The sequence below is a fragment of the Aulostomus chinensis genome, chromosome 21, assembly GCF_037954235.1.
Source record: "Aulostomus chinensis isolate RoL2024-O1b breed Wild chromosome 21, RoL_Achi_v1.0, whole genome shotgun sequence".
Taxonomy (NCBI): Eukaryota; Metazoa; Chordata; class Actinopteri; order Syngnathiformes; family Aulostomidae; genus Aulostomus; species Aulostomus chinensis.
The window spans coordinates 7,301,601-7,317,500 of NC_141340.1; the positions used below are offsets into that span (position 1 = coordinate 7,301,601).

Below are 15,900 nucleotides of genomic sequence, written 5' to 3' on the forward strand. Positions count from 1 at the left end.
GATTCAAAATGACTGCTTTTTATATATGTGACATGTTTAGCTTGAGCAAACTGACCTTCATTAGCCTCCAGTTAGTTTCAGCCACAAGGGATCTCAGTTCTAAACGGTAAAGGATGTTTATGAGGGAGGTTAAAACGAGACTTCAGTCCCTCTAGTGGTAGCTGCTCTGTGCAGTGGTGGGAAATGTGAAGCTGCACGACAGTAGTTTGAACTGGCAGTTGAGGGTTCAGCAGTGATGCGAGGGTCTTTAAAGACCTGCACCCACCAACCCAACCCGCAGAAATACATGCTAACAGGCCCCTTGCCAGCGCAGCCACCTCCGATGCCGAAGGCCATACAGTAAGTTTGAGTCCAGTGTTCACCTGTTTTAGTTGCTCCAGTCCATTTAATGGCTGGAATCTTCATTTCCACTTTAACAGCATCATATGGACAAATGGCTACTCATGCTAAAAACATGGCCTCTTCTTTTTTTTTCTCCCCTTCAAAACAACTTGCTGTGTGGAAGCTTGTGAGCGCTGGGAAAAACTTCCAGCAGAGGAACTTAATGGTAGAACAGTTTTTTTGTTTTAGTTTGTTTATCATTGACTTCAGTTCTCTGGGTGAGTACAGTTCAGTAAACTGTCCCTGTCATCAGGGAAAAGTTACTTTACCCTCTTCTGTCTTAAAGACAGCCACATTGCAGCATGTTTTGCCACTCAGTCTAACTATGACGTCAGTGCATAGTAACCGTCAAGAGTAAGAAATGCTGTTCGGAAGGTTGTTTTTTGTTTTTGTTTTTTTGTTTTCCTGGAGTTGTCCCCACCCCCCGAGGGAAATGAAACGGGCCTATCCGCCCCTGGCTGGCTTCAGGGCGGCAGTCATCCATCCATCCGGCGCCGCTGCACGTATCCCTCCTCACCCATGTATGTTTGACGTCAGACACTTAGGAGGGGCTCCTCCGCGAGGCTGCTGGTCGCTGTTTGTGGTGCTGAAACAACGCCTGTGTTGTGTGCCATTTTCTGGGTTCCCCTCTCTGCCGGTCAAACATGCGTCTGTAGCCCTCCGAGCTGCTCACACCTGAGGTGGCATGCCGTTTTAGCGGAGGGAGGGGAGGTGTGCCATGGATTTCGTAGTTGTGTAAAGGCAGGAGCGGTATGGATCCACGCTGGTGTCCCGTCCTCTTGGCTGCATTGGCTGCCAGCCTGTGCTCCCCACCTGCCGTCGCTGACAGAAAATATGGTAAGCAACTCAGTTTTATCATCATATTCCTGAAACCCATTGCTCTCTTTAGTAAAGTTAATGAAAATACATGACATTGTGGTATTTGCATGTTGTCTTGTTTGGTGCTGCAGCATCTAAAAATCCAAAGGAAAAGTTACATAATCTATCAGGGCCAGTGAGTAAAATGTTTACTGGCTTGATGAAAGCTGCATCAGTGCTTTATTGATAGAAAAACACACACTTGTGTAAACTTGCAGCCTGATTGCCTCCTTAATAAAACACTATGGGTGTAATAGTTTCAATGCCCACAAACAGAAGTCAACATGCTCCCTAAAGGGGCATGCAATTTTAAATCAAGTTACATATTTAATGTTCCATCCCTCCACAGGAAGGGCATCTTTCATGGTTCACTTTCAGATTTGGCTGGGTTGTATTTTCATTACCCTTGATTTGTTCCTCCAGCCTCCAGACAGTCATTTCCATGAGTAAGTCACATTTCTAATATCATAGAAGCCATCATGATAATTGTGTCCTTTTGTGAGTACCGATGCAGATTAAAGGATTTTCAGATGGCCTCCCACCATTTACACCTCCGGCATCACCAGTCAGAACACATGAGGGGATAAACTTTATCAGGAGCACAGAGGCAAATACGGGTCTGGCACCGCTGCTCGGCGATGATTCATACCGACAGCCAACTGCATCATATTCTGCATATTTAGAATGTAGCAATGCACATTCACACACTAGGGCTGTCCTCCCGATACGTCAAATCACGATGCGATTTATTGCGACACTACATGCTAAATATTGCGATACTCTACGTTCTGCATTGAAAATCTCAAAATAGAACTGCAATACAACTTCCACTGCCACATCTGGGTCACGATTTTATCACGATAAATTCAACACCTGGGAACTTGAGTATTAAAACGGTATATTGAAAAAAAATGGCAATGCATTTGCTGATTTTATACAAACATGCATGTCTCCGATGCTGTTGGAGGCTTTTGGGTGAACTCAATATAGAAACCCCAGAAATATGGGTTTTCCTCCTCTGCAAGTGGCCTAATTTATGCTCCGAATGCTTGTGAATGAGTCAGTATTTATTCCCAGTGTGTATTCTCTCCGAATTCTCAGCATGTTTCATCCATCATATTTTCGCACCACAAATTACAGCCTCCAAAAGGGCCGTTAAAATAAGGCAGTACCTCTCTCGAACAATGAAAACTGATCATGATCCACATGAAGGGAGGATTTATTTTTATATTACTGCATTTGTTTGATCTAGCACCTAATTAGTTGGCAGGCGAGTGTGTGATAGCAAGTGTATGTGGGAGCGAGAGCAGTTTAAAGCCAGAAAAACAAGTCCGCATTGCTGTGAAATTTAACATGTTGCATGTTTTTATTTTCCCCCATATGACCACAAAATAGTGTCACATTTTAAAGCGTTGCAACACTACCAGTTATGACTTCATTCAATTTTGACTTTTTAATGCACTTTACTGGAAGAAAAACATGAAAACATCGACTATGATTAAACGAGAGAAACGATGTCCGGTGTAAGCCGAATCCTCCTCTCGAAGCTTCGACGCGCTCAAGCCCTTAACAGATGACATCAACGCCGCCTTGACCCCTGGATGACGTCTGACTGGTGTCTTCCAGGATGACGCTCATCCAGCAGCAGAGGTCATAGACTGGTAATGTTTCTGAGCCCTCCTGCTGAGGTGATGCATTAACCAGCCTCGGCTCCTTCAAGTGGAAGTGATTCGAGAGGATGCTTGAGTGTTAGCCAGAGGTTGCTGTTTCTGCTGGTGGGAAACGTTTGACAAACTTAAAAAACAAAAAAACAAAACCTGTTACAAAGTACGCTGTTGGTGTATTGGTAGCTTTCAAGCAAAGTAGTGTTTTTTTGGGGCTTAAGTCCTAAACAGTAACTACTATCTTGAATATAAAACTTCTCTGATCATTTGCATTCATGCAGTGATGCGGAAGAACACATTTTTCTCATAAGGAAATCCTTTATTTATGGCCGTGTTCACACGCAGATCATGACTGCACGGCCGTCACATTTCCAACACATGGCTTCTTATTTGCATAATGTGTCAGCCAGTGAAACAAAGAATTAAAGGTACATGAAAAACACTATACAACATGATTTAGCATTACAGGGAGCATAAAATTATATACATTGAGCTTGTCAGGGGTTGGTGTTCAGTGATGAGCTTTAGCGGCCAATTATTTTGCAACATAACTAAAAGTCAGACCCTAACATACACGCTGCAATTTAGTTTTACAACTGCATTTTCATATTAAATATCTGCCTGTTTGTGCGTAGTTGTTAAATATGATCTGAAAAGTCTGACGAAGTTTTAAAGGGATTTCTAATTGGAAATTGCATACAATTTTCTCAAAGCTGAGACACCACATCCTGTATCACACATTCCTGTTAGCGACAAGCAGTGAGGGATTCTCTCTCAATTTACCTAAACACATTTCAAAAGTCTTTAACATAGAATTAAGGAGTGTTACAGTGTATTGATAGATTGAGATGTGTGTCATAGTCACTTATCTACAGTCTGTGCAGACATTCTCCTTTGCAGCACTGCTACTGTGTCTTTTCATTATGGAGGGCTATCAGCAGCCATCGCCTAATAAACCCAGACAAGTTAGATTTGATTCATCGTCTGCTGAGCTCTATCTTTTTTTTTTCTTTTTTTTTTTGCCGCGGGCCTCCGTCATCTCATAGATATCAGGACTGAGTGGCGACATCAAATGTTTTATAGTGTCTGTAAATCATCCGGGAGGATTGAAATGTGCTGTGATAGGAGGATGGATGTTCTACAACAGTGTGGATGAGGATGCTTTATGTCCAGGCGAAGCTGTGCGTCTTGCTTCTATGGAAGTGGTTTGTTTTCATGCTCTATATGTTGTGTTATTATTTCCTGTGTTGCTACGAGTCGCAGGTTCCCATGAGACTAGTTATTTCAATGTGCCTTTTCTCAGGAGCAGGCTAACTCCGGTCCACAGGAAACATTTTACAGAGCATTTTTGTAAAAGGATGGTAAAGCCTCTAATATACGGTTACACATGTTAAGAATGAGTCTCAGATTTGCCACAATAACACGACAGTCAGGCTCGCTGCTAATTTAGGCTGTACGAAGGCCACTCTGTTAATTTGGTAGATAAATTTTAATGTAAGCATGCTAACATTTTGATGTGTAGAATTTCCTACGCCCTGGTGAGTGTGTTAGCATGCAAACATTCTGATCTCTATCCTGGTTTGTGGGTTAGCATGCTAACATCATGATATCTAGCATCACCTACTTCCTAACTACCCTAGTTTTTATGTTCGCATGCCAACATTTTGTGGAGTATTTCCTGTGAGTGAAACTATCTTAGTTTGTGTGTTAGCGTTATAACATTCTTATGTGTCGCATTTCCTACTTGTTCACTATCCTAACGTGTGTTAGCATGCTTACATTTGGATTTGTAGCATTTCCTCCTCATAAGTAAGCCTAGTTTGTGTGTTGGCACACTAATATTCTTACAGTATGTCTATCCTAGTAGTCCGAGAACGCTTACATGTAGAATTGTGGCATTTCCCTCTTGCTAACAATCATAGTTTGTGCATTAGCATGCTAACATTCTGATGTGTAGCATTTCCTGCTTGTTATCAACCTTAGTTTATGTATTAGCATGCTAAATTTGATGTGTTGCATTTCCTTCTTAGTGACAATCTTATTTTGTGTGTCAACATGCCAATATACTGATGTGTAGAATTTACCACTTGTTTTCCTTGTCTGGGTCCTAGCATGCTAAAACTCGAATGACTCTCCTAGTTTATGTGTTAGAACGTATTCGTTGGGATGCGCGGCGCATCCATTGTTTAACTTTTCAACCTTTGTAGTTTGTGTTAGCAAAGTCAAGTTTTCTAAGTGACCCTTGTCATCAAGTACAGCTCAGCCATCTTTAGTTTATGCCTTAAACACCAGGAGAACTAAAGTACATATGGTCTCTTACAAAAGCTAAATAAAAGCAAGCTTCAAAAGGTCAAGCTCTTGGTCCTCAATGATAATGTGTGAGTCGCCCAGACACGCCTCTGCTTCTGTTACAGGCTCAAGCTCTGTTTATACACATTGGAGACTTGATCGAGGCACTTCAAAGGAATTAGCAATGACAGCAGTAGAGGTGAGAGAGAGCACGGAGGAGAGGAATCTCCAAAAGTGTCCTAGATTCAGCCTAAATATGCTTCTACCTTGCCGTGTAGACCTGATTTAAGCTGAAAATTGAAGGGGTCCCTTCATTTATTCCGCTGAATCCTGGTGGGACCGTGAATGCACACAAGTTCATTTCGATTCATCCGGCAGTTTTTATTTAAAGGTAACTGAGGTTCTTTAAAAAAAAAAAAAAAAAACCCTTCACTCAGCTGTCTGAACACAATGCACGTCTATCGAGAAGCCGCATCAATATGGTCTGAAAACAAACAACCTTTTCCTCGCAATAACTCACATTAGATTTTAAAAGCAGAGGGACCTCTCGGAAATAATGAAAACTCCATTTCCATTTCATGTCCTGAATGCCCTCTGAAGTCGCAATTAACATTAAGATTGTTCCAAGGATAAAAACGTAATAGGACTGCCAAGACTTGTATAACCCTGCAGCGTTGTGCTTCACACTCCCAGCAAAGGTCTCTTAGAATGTGAAAGGTGGTTTTCCTTCAGTTCAGACTTTTATTTCACCCTTAAGCTTGGAGTATTTTGAAAAATTCACTAAACGATTTGACTCCTAAACTATTTCCTTGGTAAGATTCTGTTGGAGCGCCTCTGTGCTTGTGGTTGTGCCGGATGGTTCGATGAGCATTTTGTGTTTTATTGGTGATTAATAATCTCCACAGTTGCAGCGTTCACCCTGCATGGATCATCTGTTATTGGATGTATAAAATGCCTATTGACTGAAATGATTAACAAGACACAGGATTAATCTGTAATCAGCGTTTACTCCAGGGTCAAATGACTGCTGTAGACGCAAGTAGTAATTGGCTCCGTCTGGCACTGACGCAAAAACAAACGCGGGCTGAAAGTGGCAATTCGCTGCCCGCTTCCAATCTTGGACCGACATATGACGAGAAGTCTGGGCTCCACTATCAACAACATGAAGGCAAAGAAAGTTTGTTCCCTCTGCCCGTAAATTTGGTGGCTTTTCTAGATATCTGCAGTGAATTCCAACCGCACTGACGCGCTCTGACATCATTCAGTTGGCCTTGAGTTTGAAAACAGACTGGAGCAAAAGATAGAAACCACGAAAAAACCATCACTGCTGTCCATGCTGCTATTCTGAAGACGAGAGAAGAAGTATGGCGACTGGATTCTGATGGTGAATTTGATGCAACAGGGAAAAAAACTCAGAAGAAAGAACTCCTCTCCTACTAGCGACTCTGCTCTGGATCAAACATTTACTCGGGTGTGTGCAGTAGGAAAGTTGTCTTGTTTTTAGGGCTTTTGGAAGCCAGACTTATTAGAAATTCATAAAATGTTACTTTAATTCCAAAGCTTCAAAGTGTAAGCACTCAATTTCCCAAATCAACACAAAGGAATGGTGTATATTCCTGGCTTGGAATGCCGCCGCGGCTGGTGCGAGAACAGTCGAAGTGTCTTTGTGACTCAACAGATGCTCGGAGGAGTGTGTTGGCTTATTGATGCGAGTGGGTAGTAAAGCGACGGACGGGCTGTGGGTGTGTGTCTTTCCCCACAAATGTCAGCGGCTCTGGAGAGGAAGGAAATCGTGTCAAACAGTCTTGTCGAGGCAATACATCTCGTTATATTCTCTCCTGCTTTGGATGAGGGTGAAGCCAGAAGAATATTCTAGGTCAAGGAGGAACTGTGCCGCCAGAGAGGAAAGGAAGGTTATGTTACATTTTCACGGGAGAAAGCTGCTCTTCTTTTCCACTCTAAATTTAATTTACATTTCAATAAAAGCTATTTACCTTTCAGAGACGTGTCAGGAACAAGAATATGATGCGTTTACTCGACTGTGTTGGCAAAATACTTTTCCCACTCTGTCTTCGTCTCCGAGGAGAAGGTGCAAAGAGCTCGCCTCCAGAGCCTTGTGTCACAGGAAGTGTGAAAACCCTCGCAGGTATTAGAAGGAGTCGCTCCCATGTCTTTTCACAAGCGTTTTGTTGGGTTCAAATTAAATGGTGTTGGCAAAGGGGGGGGGGGGGGGTCAAACTGAAGGTGACCTCTGTGATACCGAGATTTATAATGTAGACAGTAGCAAAGTAATGAGGATTCAGAGTGTGGAGAGGGGAGCGGCGGGATTAATCTATGGTTTCTCAGCTGTGATTAAAGCGTTAATGTGTCTGCTTTGTCTTAGGGTGATGTTGATTAACACCTGAGACCATTTCTCATTGCAGCGGGGACAACGAGGCAAGACGAGGGAGAGACAGTTGCAAAACCAGCGAGGGAATATTTTTAGAAATGGTATGACTGTTGTAGTCTCTCGTCAGTGATACTTATCACCTAATTTGACTCAGAACTGTCATATTTTTGCAGTTCTTTTTGTTCAGATCTAATGAAACAGTGTTGTAATTCTTTGGTATTGGCTGGCAATAATACTTGTCCCTACCCCAACCCCCCTCCCCTTCAAGTGGTGCAGTTTCATCACATCGAATATTTTTTGTGATCATTCTGTTCATTCGTACCACATTTGGAGCTCGTACACACGGGGACCAGGAACCAGTAGCAGAAGAGTGGATCTCAATTTCAAATCATTACTGTAATAAATACCCTCTGGTGGGGTGGGTGGCCTGGATCCCCGGTGGGCCGTTGGGTGAAAATTGGTGGGGGTGATTATCTTTTATTTTGTAGCTTACTTTTCTGTTTGTTTTTATGTAATGAGCTTATGCTGTTGTTTTCCTGATTCTGATTGATTTCAAATCAAAAGCTCAATTGCAAAAAATAAATATATATATATTATATATATATTTAAAAAAATATATATATATATATACGTGGCAAGATCTGCTCACTGCTTGTTAGCTTAGCATGATGAAAGGTTGTGGATGGGAAGTGTTAGCATAACTCTCTTTAAAGTATCAAATGCATCAGGAAGTAATTTATTTCATTCTCTTTTACAAAGTCGGCCACGATCAGAGGAAGCAGTCTCTCGTCTAGTCGTCTGCAAATATTTTGTTTTGTTTGCAGAAGGTTCTGCGTTAAATCACTACGCTTCAAGAAAGTAGTTCCAGCTATGTGTCAGATTGCTTTGCTAACCCATCCATATATCCATCCATTTTCTACTGCTTATCGGGTTCACCCTGGATGGGTCACCAGTCCATCACAGGGCCAACACATAGAGACAGACAACCATTCACACTCACAGTCACACCTACGGTCAATTTAGAGTATCAATCAGCCTCGTCCCCTCTTGATGTCTTTGGACTGTGGGAGGAAGCTGGAGTACCAGAGAGAACCCACGCAGGAACAGGGAGAACATGCAGACTCTGCACAGAAAGATACCATGTTGGAACCAGGCCTCGAACCCAGAACCTTCTTGCTGTGAGGCAACAGTGCTAACCACTGCACCACTGTGCCGCCCCTGTATGCTAACCTTCCCATCCATTACCAAGAAGAGCGCTAAGCTAATTAGTGGTCAGCCAGTCTCTGTGGGTCTCAGTTCCCTGCACACTCAGAGGAGAGAAGGGTATCTATCATCTTGTCTGGCTCCAGGGAGCTAATAAGTGTATTTTCCAAAAAGTTAGCGTTTTCCTTTAGGTCAATCGAATTTGTGCTAGAAATCTAAATCGATTAGGAGGATGGAGGAGGTTCTTCCCCTCAACTCTCGGTTTCAGTTTCACACCTCACTGCTCTTATTGCACTCAATTTCAGCTGCTCTTTTAATTGAAAATACTCTAATGAACCACCTGTACTGCCACTTCTCAGTGCCAAACCACAGACACACAGTCAGGAAGTAGAACTGGCGACAAGAATGGAGCCTTCAGCAGCTTAACAGCATGATCACTGGCATTAAGCTGGTGAATAAGAGGGCTACATTCATCAGGTTGCCAGAAACATGATTCCGTATTTGTAGAATATTAAACACATTTACCATTTTTATCAGTTCGTGTGGTATTTTCTGCTTGCTCTACTGCCCCCAGGTGGCTTAATTATATTATTGCATGTCTCAAGGCCGAATATGGACTCAACGCTGTCTGTTAGCGACATCAGAGATTCTAATCATGCAGGTTTTTCTGCTTCTTTTATTAGTTTAGTGCGTTAAGTCAACACTGGTGAACAATTATGGCAAATGTAACACGCCTGTTGGATTATATTGGTCAGATCGCCCCAGCACAGAGTCTTGACATGCACGTGAAGGATGTGTGTGATATAGTTCTCTGAGTCAAACTGCTAAAATTGCTTCTCAGTTAGAGATGACAAGCGGCTTTGAGTTGATGGAAGCAGTGATAGAGTTTCATGCGAAGGTGGTGATCTGTAATAATTCAACCTAAAGTGTGCTACTCCCCAGCTGGTGCAAGCGAGCAGTTTTATTTTGAGCTATGAAATGACCAAGCTAGCATGAGAATGATGACCTGCACTTCAAACCACGTTCAACTGGCGCCCATAAGAGTGAATGCTTTACTTCTTGCAGTTGACGACGAGAGATTTCCCACGAGGGCAGGTTGTGTTGGTTCCCTTTGAGACAGAGGAGAGTTTGACTTGCTCTGGTCCTGCACTTCAGCACCTAATCATACCTCTGAAGAGTAGAGAAAATCAAATGTCTGAATCATTCAGCACAGGTCAGAGAAAAGGTCAGGCCGTCCTATTTCTGGGTCTTCTGTTGCAGCAGTGATGCTGCCATCTTTAATTCATGGCTGCTTTTGGGGGCTGTCGCCTTGAGCTGGCAGCTGAGTGACCTGCCTGCCTGGGAATTGTGGGAGAAATCCTCTAGAAAATCGGGGTGAAACCAACACAGTCTCATTCCCAACTTGTCACGTGTGGACACTTGGTCCCATGTTTCGGATTGTGGAACTTTCCGTACCTCTCAAGCGTCCGATATTTGCTTTTCTGTTTTGAAAGTATGTCACCCTCCAAAAAAAGAAACAAGTCTTTGAAAATAATTGATGATGATATGTAACTCCATGGCTCAGTTCTGGTTGAAACACAAAAAAACACTGTTAGGGGAGCGTTGCTGGCTCGGGTTCATGTTATGTTATTGTTTATGGTTTTTTTCATTTGTGATGTATGTTTTGGAAATTTGCCGATGAACCTGGATGATCTCCCATGTTTGCCGTGTTTATGGAACATGTTTCAAGTCCGTCTCGGTTTCCCCTGATGTTGCTCTGCAACAGCACTGTTGCTGCATCCTGTGCTTGGTGCTCCACCCAATAATTATGATGCATTTACAGTTTTAAAAACAAGTCCGAATGTTTTTGTCTAATAAGTGAAAATCAAAGAGCAATCTCGCATTGAAATGTCTCGTGTTTGTGAACATAGGGACTTATAAACTAGAGCTTCAACATATAATTGACTATTTTCAGGCACAAGTGTCAAATATTAGCTGTTGTAGACTCTTAAATAGAAGGATTTGCTGCTGTTTTGTGACTCGTGACCACAAGTAAATTTGGATGGATAAAATAAGTAATTAGAGCATGAGACTCTGGTCTCTTTGAAGATGTGATAAGCATTTATTTTTGTTTTGATTTTACATTTTAAGGACATTTTAAAGACTAAACACTGAATTGATTAAATTGCTAAATGAAGCGATGCTAAAAAATTGTTGCTCGTCCCAACCCTCATATAGACTTCATCACAGGCTCTCTTTTTTCAAACCTTCACAACCAGCACTCCAGAGTCCTAGTTTGCGTCTCTCTCCTTGTGTCAGTTCTGTTTGACGAGTTGCGAGTGGGAACAGGTCAGAGAAATACGTTTGGTTACACTCCTCTGGATGTCAGGTGGCTTCACATGCACGTCAGCGTCTCTCTTTAATCAGCGTGACGTCAAAGCCTTCCACTCCTTCCGCCTACGAATTATTCATGTATGAATGAAAGAACTTTAGATTCGTTCCCTGATGCCTTGGGCCTAACTGAGTTGTGTCTTATTTTTTGAACAGCGTCATGGTGTTTTTGTGGTATGAAAATAAATTGTTCACAGTGTGATTCACCACAGAGAGACGGATGAAATGTGGATGCACAGGAGTGCCATAGCTGCTGAAACACACTCTTGTCATGTAGGGAGGGATACATGAAAATGTGCAGGGTAATGATTCCTTACCGTGGCTGGTGTGTGACTCTTGACAAGAAAAGAAAAGCTTGCAGCCATCTTTAATTTTAGCGCTGTAATGACACAAGCTTTTTAAATCTGCCAACATGGTGTCAGGCTGATGCTAATTTGCTTGCAGGTGATGTTCCTGTCTGCTGTCCCCGCTCCAGCCGTGCTCTCTTTTCAATTCACTAGCTGTCGTCAGCTGCTGCAATGTTCGGGAATGGCTTTTTTGGCTGATAGGTACAGGTATTCGTGTGTGTGTGAGTACAAATGAGTCAGGTGTCCTTGGTTTAAAGCCTGTTGTTTTAATAAAAGAGCTGTTTGCAGGCACCAGAGAGTGAATGAAATGTGTCCTAAACTGCAGCAGGCTACAGGGAGTGGCTGTCCTGGCTGCCAGACTCCAAGCGTCCTCCTTGGCTTCTCATACATCCCAGATGGTGGCCTGGCGCTGGCCAACCACCTGTGTGGGAAAGTGAACTATTGAGACTTGAATATTGTGCAGTCATGGGTTTTTTCCTCATGTGGACATATATAATCTTCCAGGCGAGGTCAGTGAGTCACGGCCAAATGTTAGCCACTCAGTCTCCTCCACACTCAAATCTACTCTGAGATCTGTAACAAATGTTTTTTTGCGTTGTTTTCTTTTTAGAAATTCATTGGCACACATGGATGACCTAGCATTAGCACAATTAGGGTTGTATTTTTTTTCTAATGAGGCATTAATGAATTTTTCCTTTAAATACGCCCCTCTCTGACTTCACACCTCCGAGGAGCAACGCCCATGCTATTATGTCGCTGACATGTTGTGATGCTGAGATTTTAGCTGAAGAGTTGTGTGTGTGTGCGTGTGCGTGTGTGTGCATGCGCACGCGCACACATCTATTCTGCGAAACACCTGCTGCCCTAAGTAGTGGTTAGTTTTAATAAGGCAGGCAGGGTGCAACATGGGAGAGTGTCGCTCTGCTCCACAGAGGTCCAGGTCACAGGTAATTAACCCAGACTCCGTTTTCACATCAAGTCCTGGTAGAGCTTTTATGCAAAGCCTCTATCCACCTACTACATATAATATTCTATCACTTCGCGGGGTTTTTATCATTTTATCTTCTATTTCACAGGTTTGTTGAAACCTACACTGACATCCAATGACCCTCTAGATTCTCTGTTAAGCTGTAAATGAGGTCACAAAGTGTCTATTTGGAGCGAGGAGCCGTGGCACCCATCATAGGAAGAGAACCCACCCAACGAGCTGGTTTCAGTCCCTGACGGATCTTTGTCAGATCAGTTCTACAAAATTTGACACAGATCGATGAATTGCTACCAGTGTCATCTGATCAGGACCCTGAAGTCCAGAGGTCTGTACCCAGCATTCAATGACGTATTAAACTTATCTGTAATCACTAGTCTGTCCCAGTTAGGAGCTGGTAACATGAAGATGGGATGAAAAACCAAAACTGTCATAGTGAAATCTAACAATTTCATGTCTAACATGGAGTCAGAATGACCAACAACAAAAAAAAATGCATCATTTCAGTAACATGATTTCAGTGATTAATTACATTTAGAGGATTAAATTATTCAGGCCTGAAAAATAAGACTTAATCTTTACACGGTGGACTTAAATAATGCTTCACAGAGTTGAGTTATTCGTTTTACTATTATAGTTGGTGACAAACGCATGAGGAATAGCCTCCAGTATATCTGCTTGCGATGACATCATAATGTTCTATAAACCATTTACTAACTTTTAAAATGATCGCTTGAAACTGTTTGAGATTGAAATATTAGAAAGCGCCACACGTTTTACATTTACTTAAGTCAAAAGCACACTCCAAATCATCTCTGCTGATCCCTCAAATCCTTCTGAGGCTGTATTTACTCGTCTTCTTGAGCTCCCGAGATTGATCTGTGATGAGGTTGACATGGCAACAGAGCATCATCACTCAATAGCAAGTGTAGTAACGTTTTTTGTTTTGTTTTTTTTTGTCCCTGAAAAGGTCATTTTGTTTGCTCAATTATCTTGTACGCCTTGAGTAAGAGGAAGATAATGTGGCTCTTTTTCGTCAGGAGGCTTCATTAAGATATTGCCTGGACATGTTTTCTTTTCTTTTTTCTCTTTCTTCTCAGTCACGACAAGTCTCGGATCCTATTTTAATGCTTGAGGTGATCAGCGGCACTGTGATTGCATTTTAATTAGAAGGCACCATTTTAATCATCTCTGGCACGGTGCGTTATCCATCGTATATACCTGCATATCACACAGGCATATTCACTTAAAACACATTTGGAGGGGATTGACATAGACTCACATTCCTTTCCTGGAGACCTTCCATAACTAACTTTAGAGAAAATTAGTCTTTGACCAATTGGGGACACGGCTTTTGTCCCCTCACTGCTCTTAGCTGACTGGTCTTAAGTGTGACTCGTGTCCCTGAAAGTGGTTGAAGTCACACCCTTCCACACACACTCCTAATGTCTGACAAACTATGCTCGGATGGATGCTTCATTTAATGGAAGGTCGTAATTAATATTGAGAGCTGACAAGGCCTCCCAGAGAACCCGATGAATCAAGGAGAGAAGTGATGAGGAAGTACAGTCGAATGGACCGACAGTAATTGCAGAGCAATGAGACGTGTGGTCAAGAGGGAGAGTTGGACTACTTCATCTCCAGGTGACTGCTGGGTATTAGTTTGGTCTCAATAAGAGTTTTGGTGAAGTTGGTGCAGGTCTGGACAGAGTAATCCCACCATATCGAGACCCTTTAAAGGACGTGATTTTCTCTGGTCCGGAACAAACTCTGGAGTGTTATTTTATCTTGGGAACATGACCTGATCTCGGTCTGGCCCAGGTGCCCGATGTACTTGGCATGTTTGATCTCAAAGGATCCTGTAGCTCAGTGTGCTTTGCATTCTGGGATGAGGGAGAGCAAGAAATATAATTAAGTTGATGCTTCCTTTCAAACACTCACAAACTCTTTTATTTGAGCGAAAGACAAGATTATAATCTTTCCAGTTCAGTGCTCATTGACATTAGCACCTGAGCAGAAGTTTGTGTTTTGGCTTAAATTGAAGTGCTTGTCATGCTTTTTAGACAGTTGTGCTCTTGTTAGCTGTCAGTTGCCATTAGCAGCAAGCTAAATATATGTAGCTGGCTCTTTCTGCATTCTGAAGTCAAAGAAGAAATGTTGCTGCCAACCACCCCCCCCCCCAAAAAAAACAAAACAAGACCTAAACGTCTGTGAGCTTAAGACACACTTGTGAGAGAATCTTAGCAGAAAGCACTATTTGGGTGGGAAGAGTCATTTTAACCTTCTTAACACGTTGACCAATTAGCCGAATGATTATTTTAGTAAAGGAGAGTTTGAGAGAACGAACATGCTCCGTGGGACTGAGGAAACCTGCATTTATGTCATTATTTTTGTTTTGTTTTGACATCTCCAGGGATCCATAAAGTAGTTAAAGTACATGTTAAGCAAATATACGATGACACATGATTTATTTCGTTGTTTTCCACGATATCTTGAAATCTTCTGTTGTACGGATCTGGAGTTGCAAGCATCTTTGTTGAGATCAAGGACAAATACTGAAGTTCAGATGCAGTTTTAAACCAACAGTTGTGGCGTGGGAACATTTATACCAAAAAAATAAGCTGGAAGAAAAAAAAACAAGTGAAAGATTTTTAGGCGTCTTTGCTCAGGAGCCTGTTGTGTCACAATCCTTCCGTTAATATGAGCAATGCAGCAGGAGAGGGTGCAGTGTAAGGGCCAGGTATGAGCTGCTGCTGGCTTCAGTCACCATGATCTTTATCTCACAAAATTCTAATCAGCCTTATACTTCTACTTGTCCGTCTCATTAAATAATGATTTCTCTGACCTATTGATGTCATTATAAGAAGTGTAATTTCCTAAAATCTCATCTGTCAAAAAAAACAACAACCCACAAACAAAAACGAACAGCATATTGTCTGTAAAATCACATGCATTTAAGTTAGTAATGATTCTAATGATGGTTTTAAAATGAAGCAGTGTGAATAAAGCTGGAACAAATGATGCCTGAAAAAAACATCCTTTTCACTGCACCTGTTCTGACTGTTTTGTGCGAATAAATTAGTCTTAATGCACCTAACTCTCATTATTTAAAAAAAAACAAAACTACAACTTTCCTCCTACTCAGCCTCTTCTTTATTCACAGTCACAAGCTTCTCATTACTATCCATCGAGGCCACCAGGCCAAAAGGTGCATCCAATTTCCTCTCACTCCTCCAGATGAGCAGAGGAGAGGAAATAACAAAGATAAAGAAGGGGGAAGGTTGAGGTTCAGCATTTACAGATTGTCTCGGTGTTGCTCCCTGTTCAACTGTCATAACCTCTATATCATGACCTCTCAGGAACTGAAAGGCTGTATTCTGAGTGGTTCATTTTTTCCTCTGGATGTACCAACTT

General features: G+C 42.1%; 1 protein-coding gene across 1 annotated transcript in view; it reads left to right on the forward strand.

The window, feature by feature from the left end:
- Nucleotides 1–759: 759 nt before the first annotated feature.
- Nucleotides 760–15,900, forward strand: part of ptprn2 (protein tyrosine phosphatase receptor type N2) — a 127,880-nt gene continuing 112,739 nt past the window's right edge. Inside the window, exon 1 of the mRNA XM_086191534.1 lies at nucleotides 760–1,218. Coding sequence (XP_086047660.1) covers nucleotides 1,134–1,218 — 85 coding nt within the window. The 5' untranslated portion in view covers nucleotides 760–1,133. The remainder of the gene's footprint in view (nucleotides 1,219–15,900) is intronic.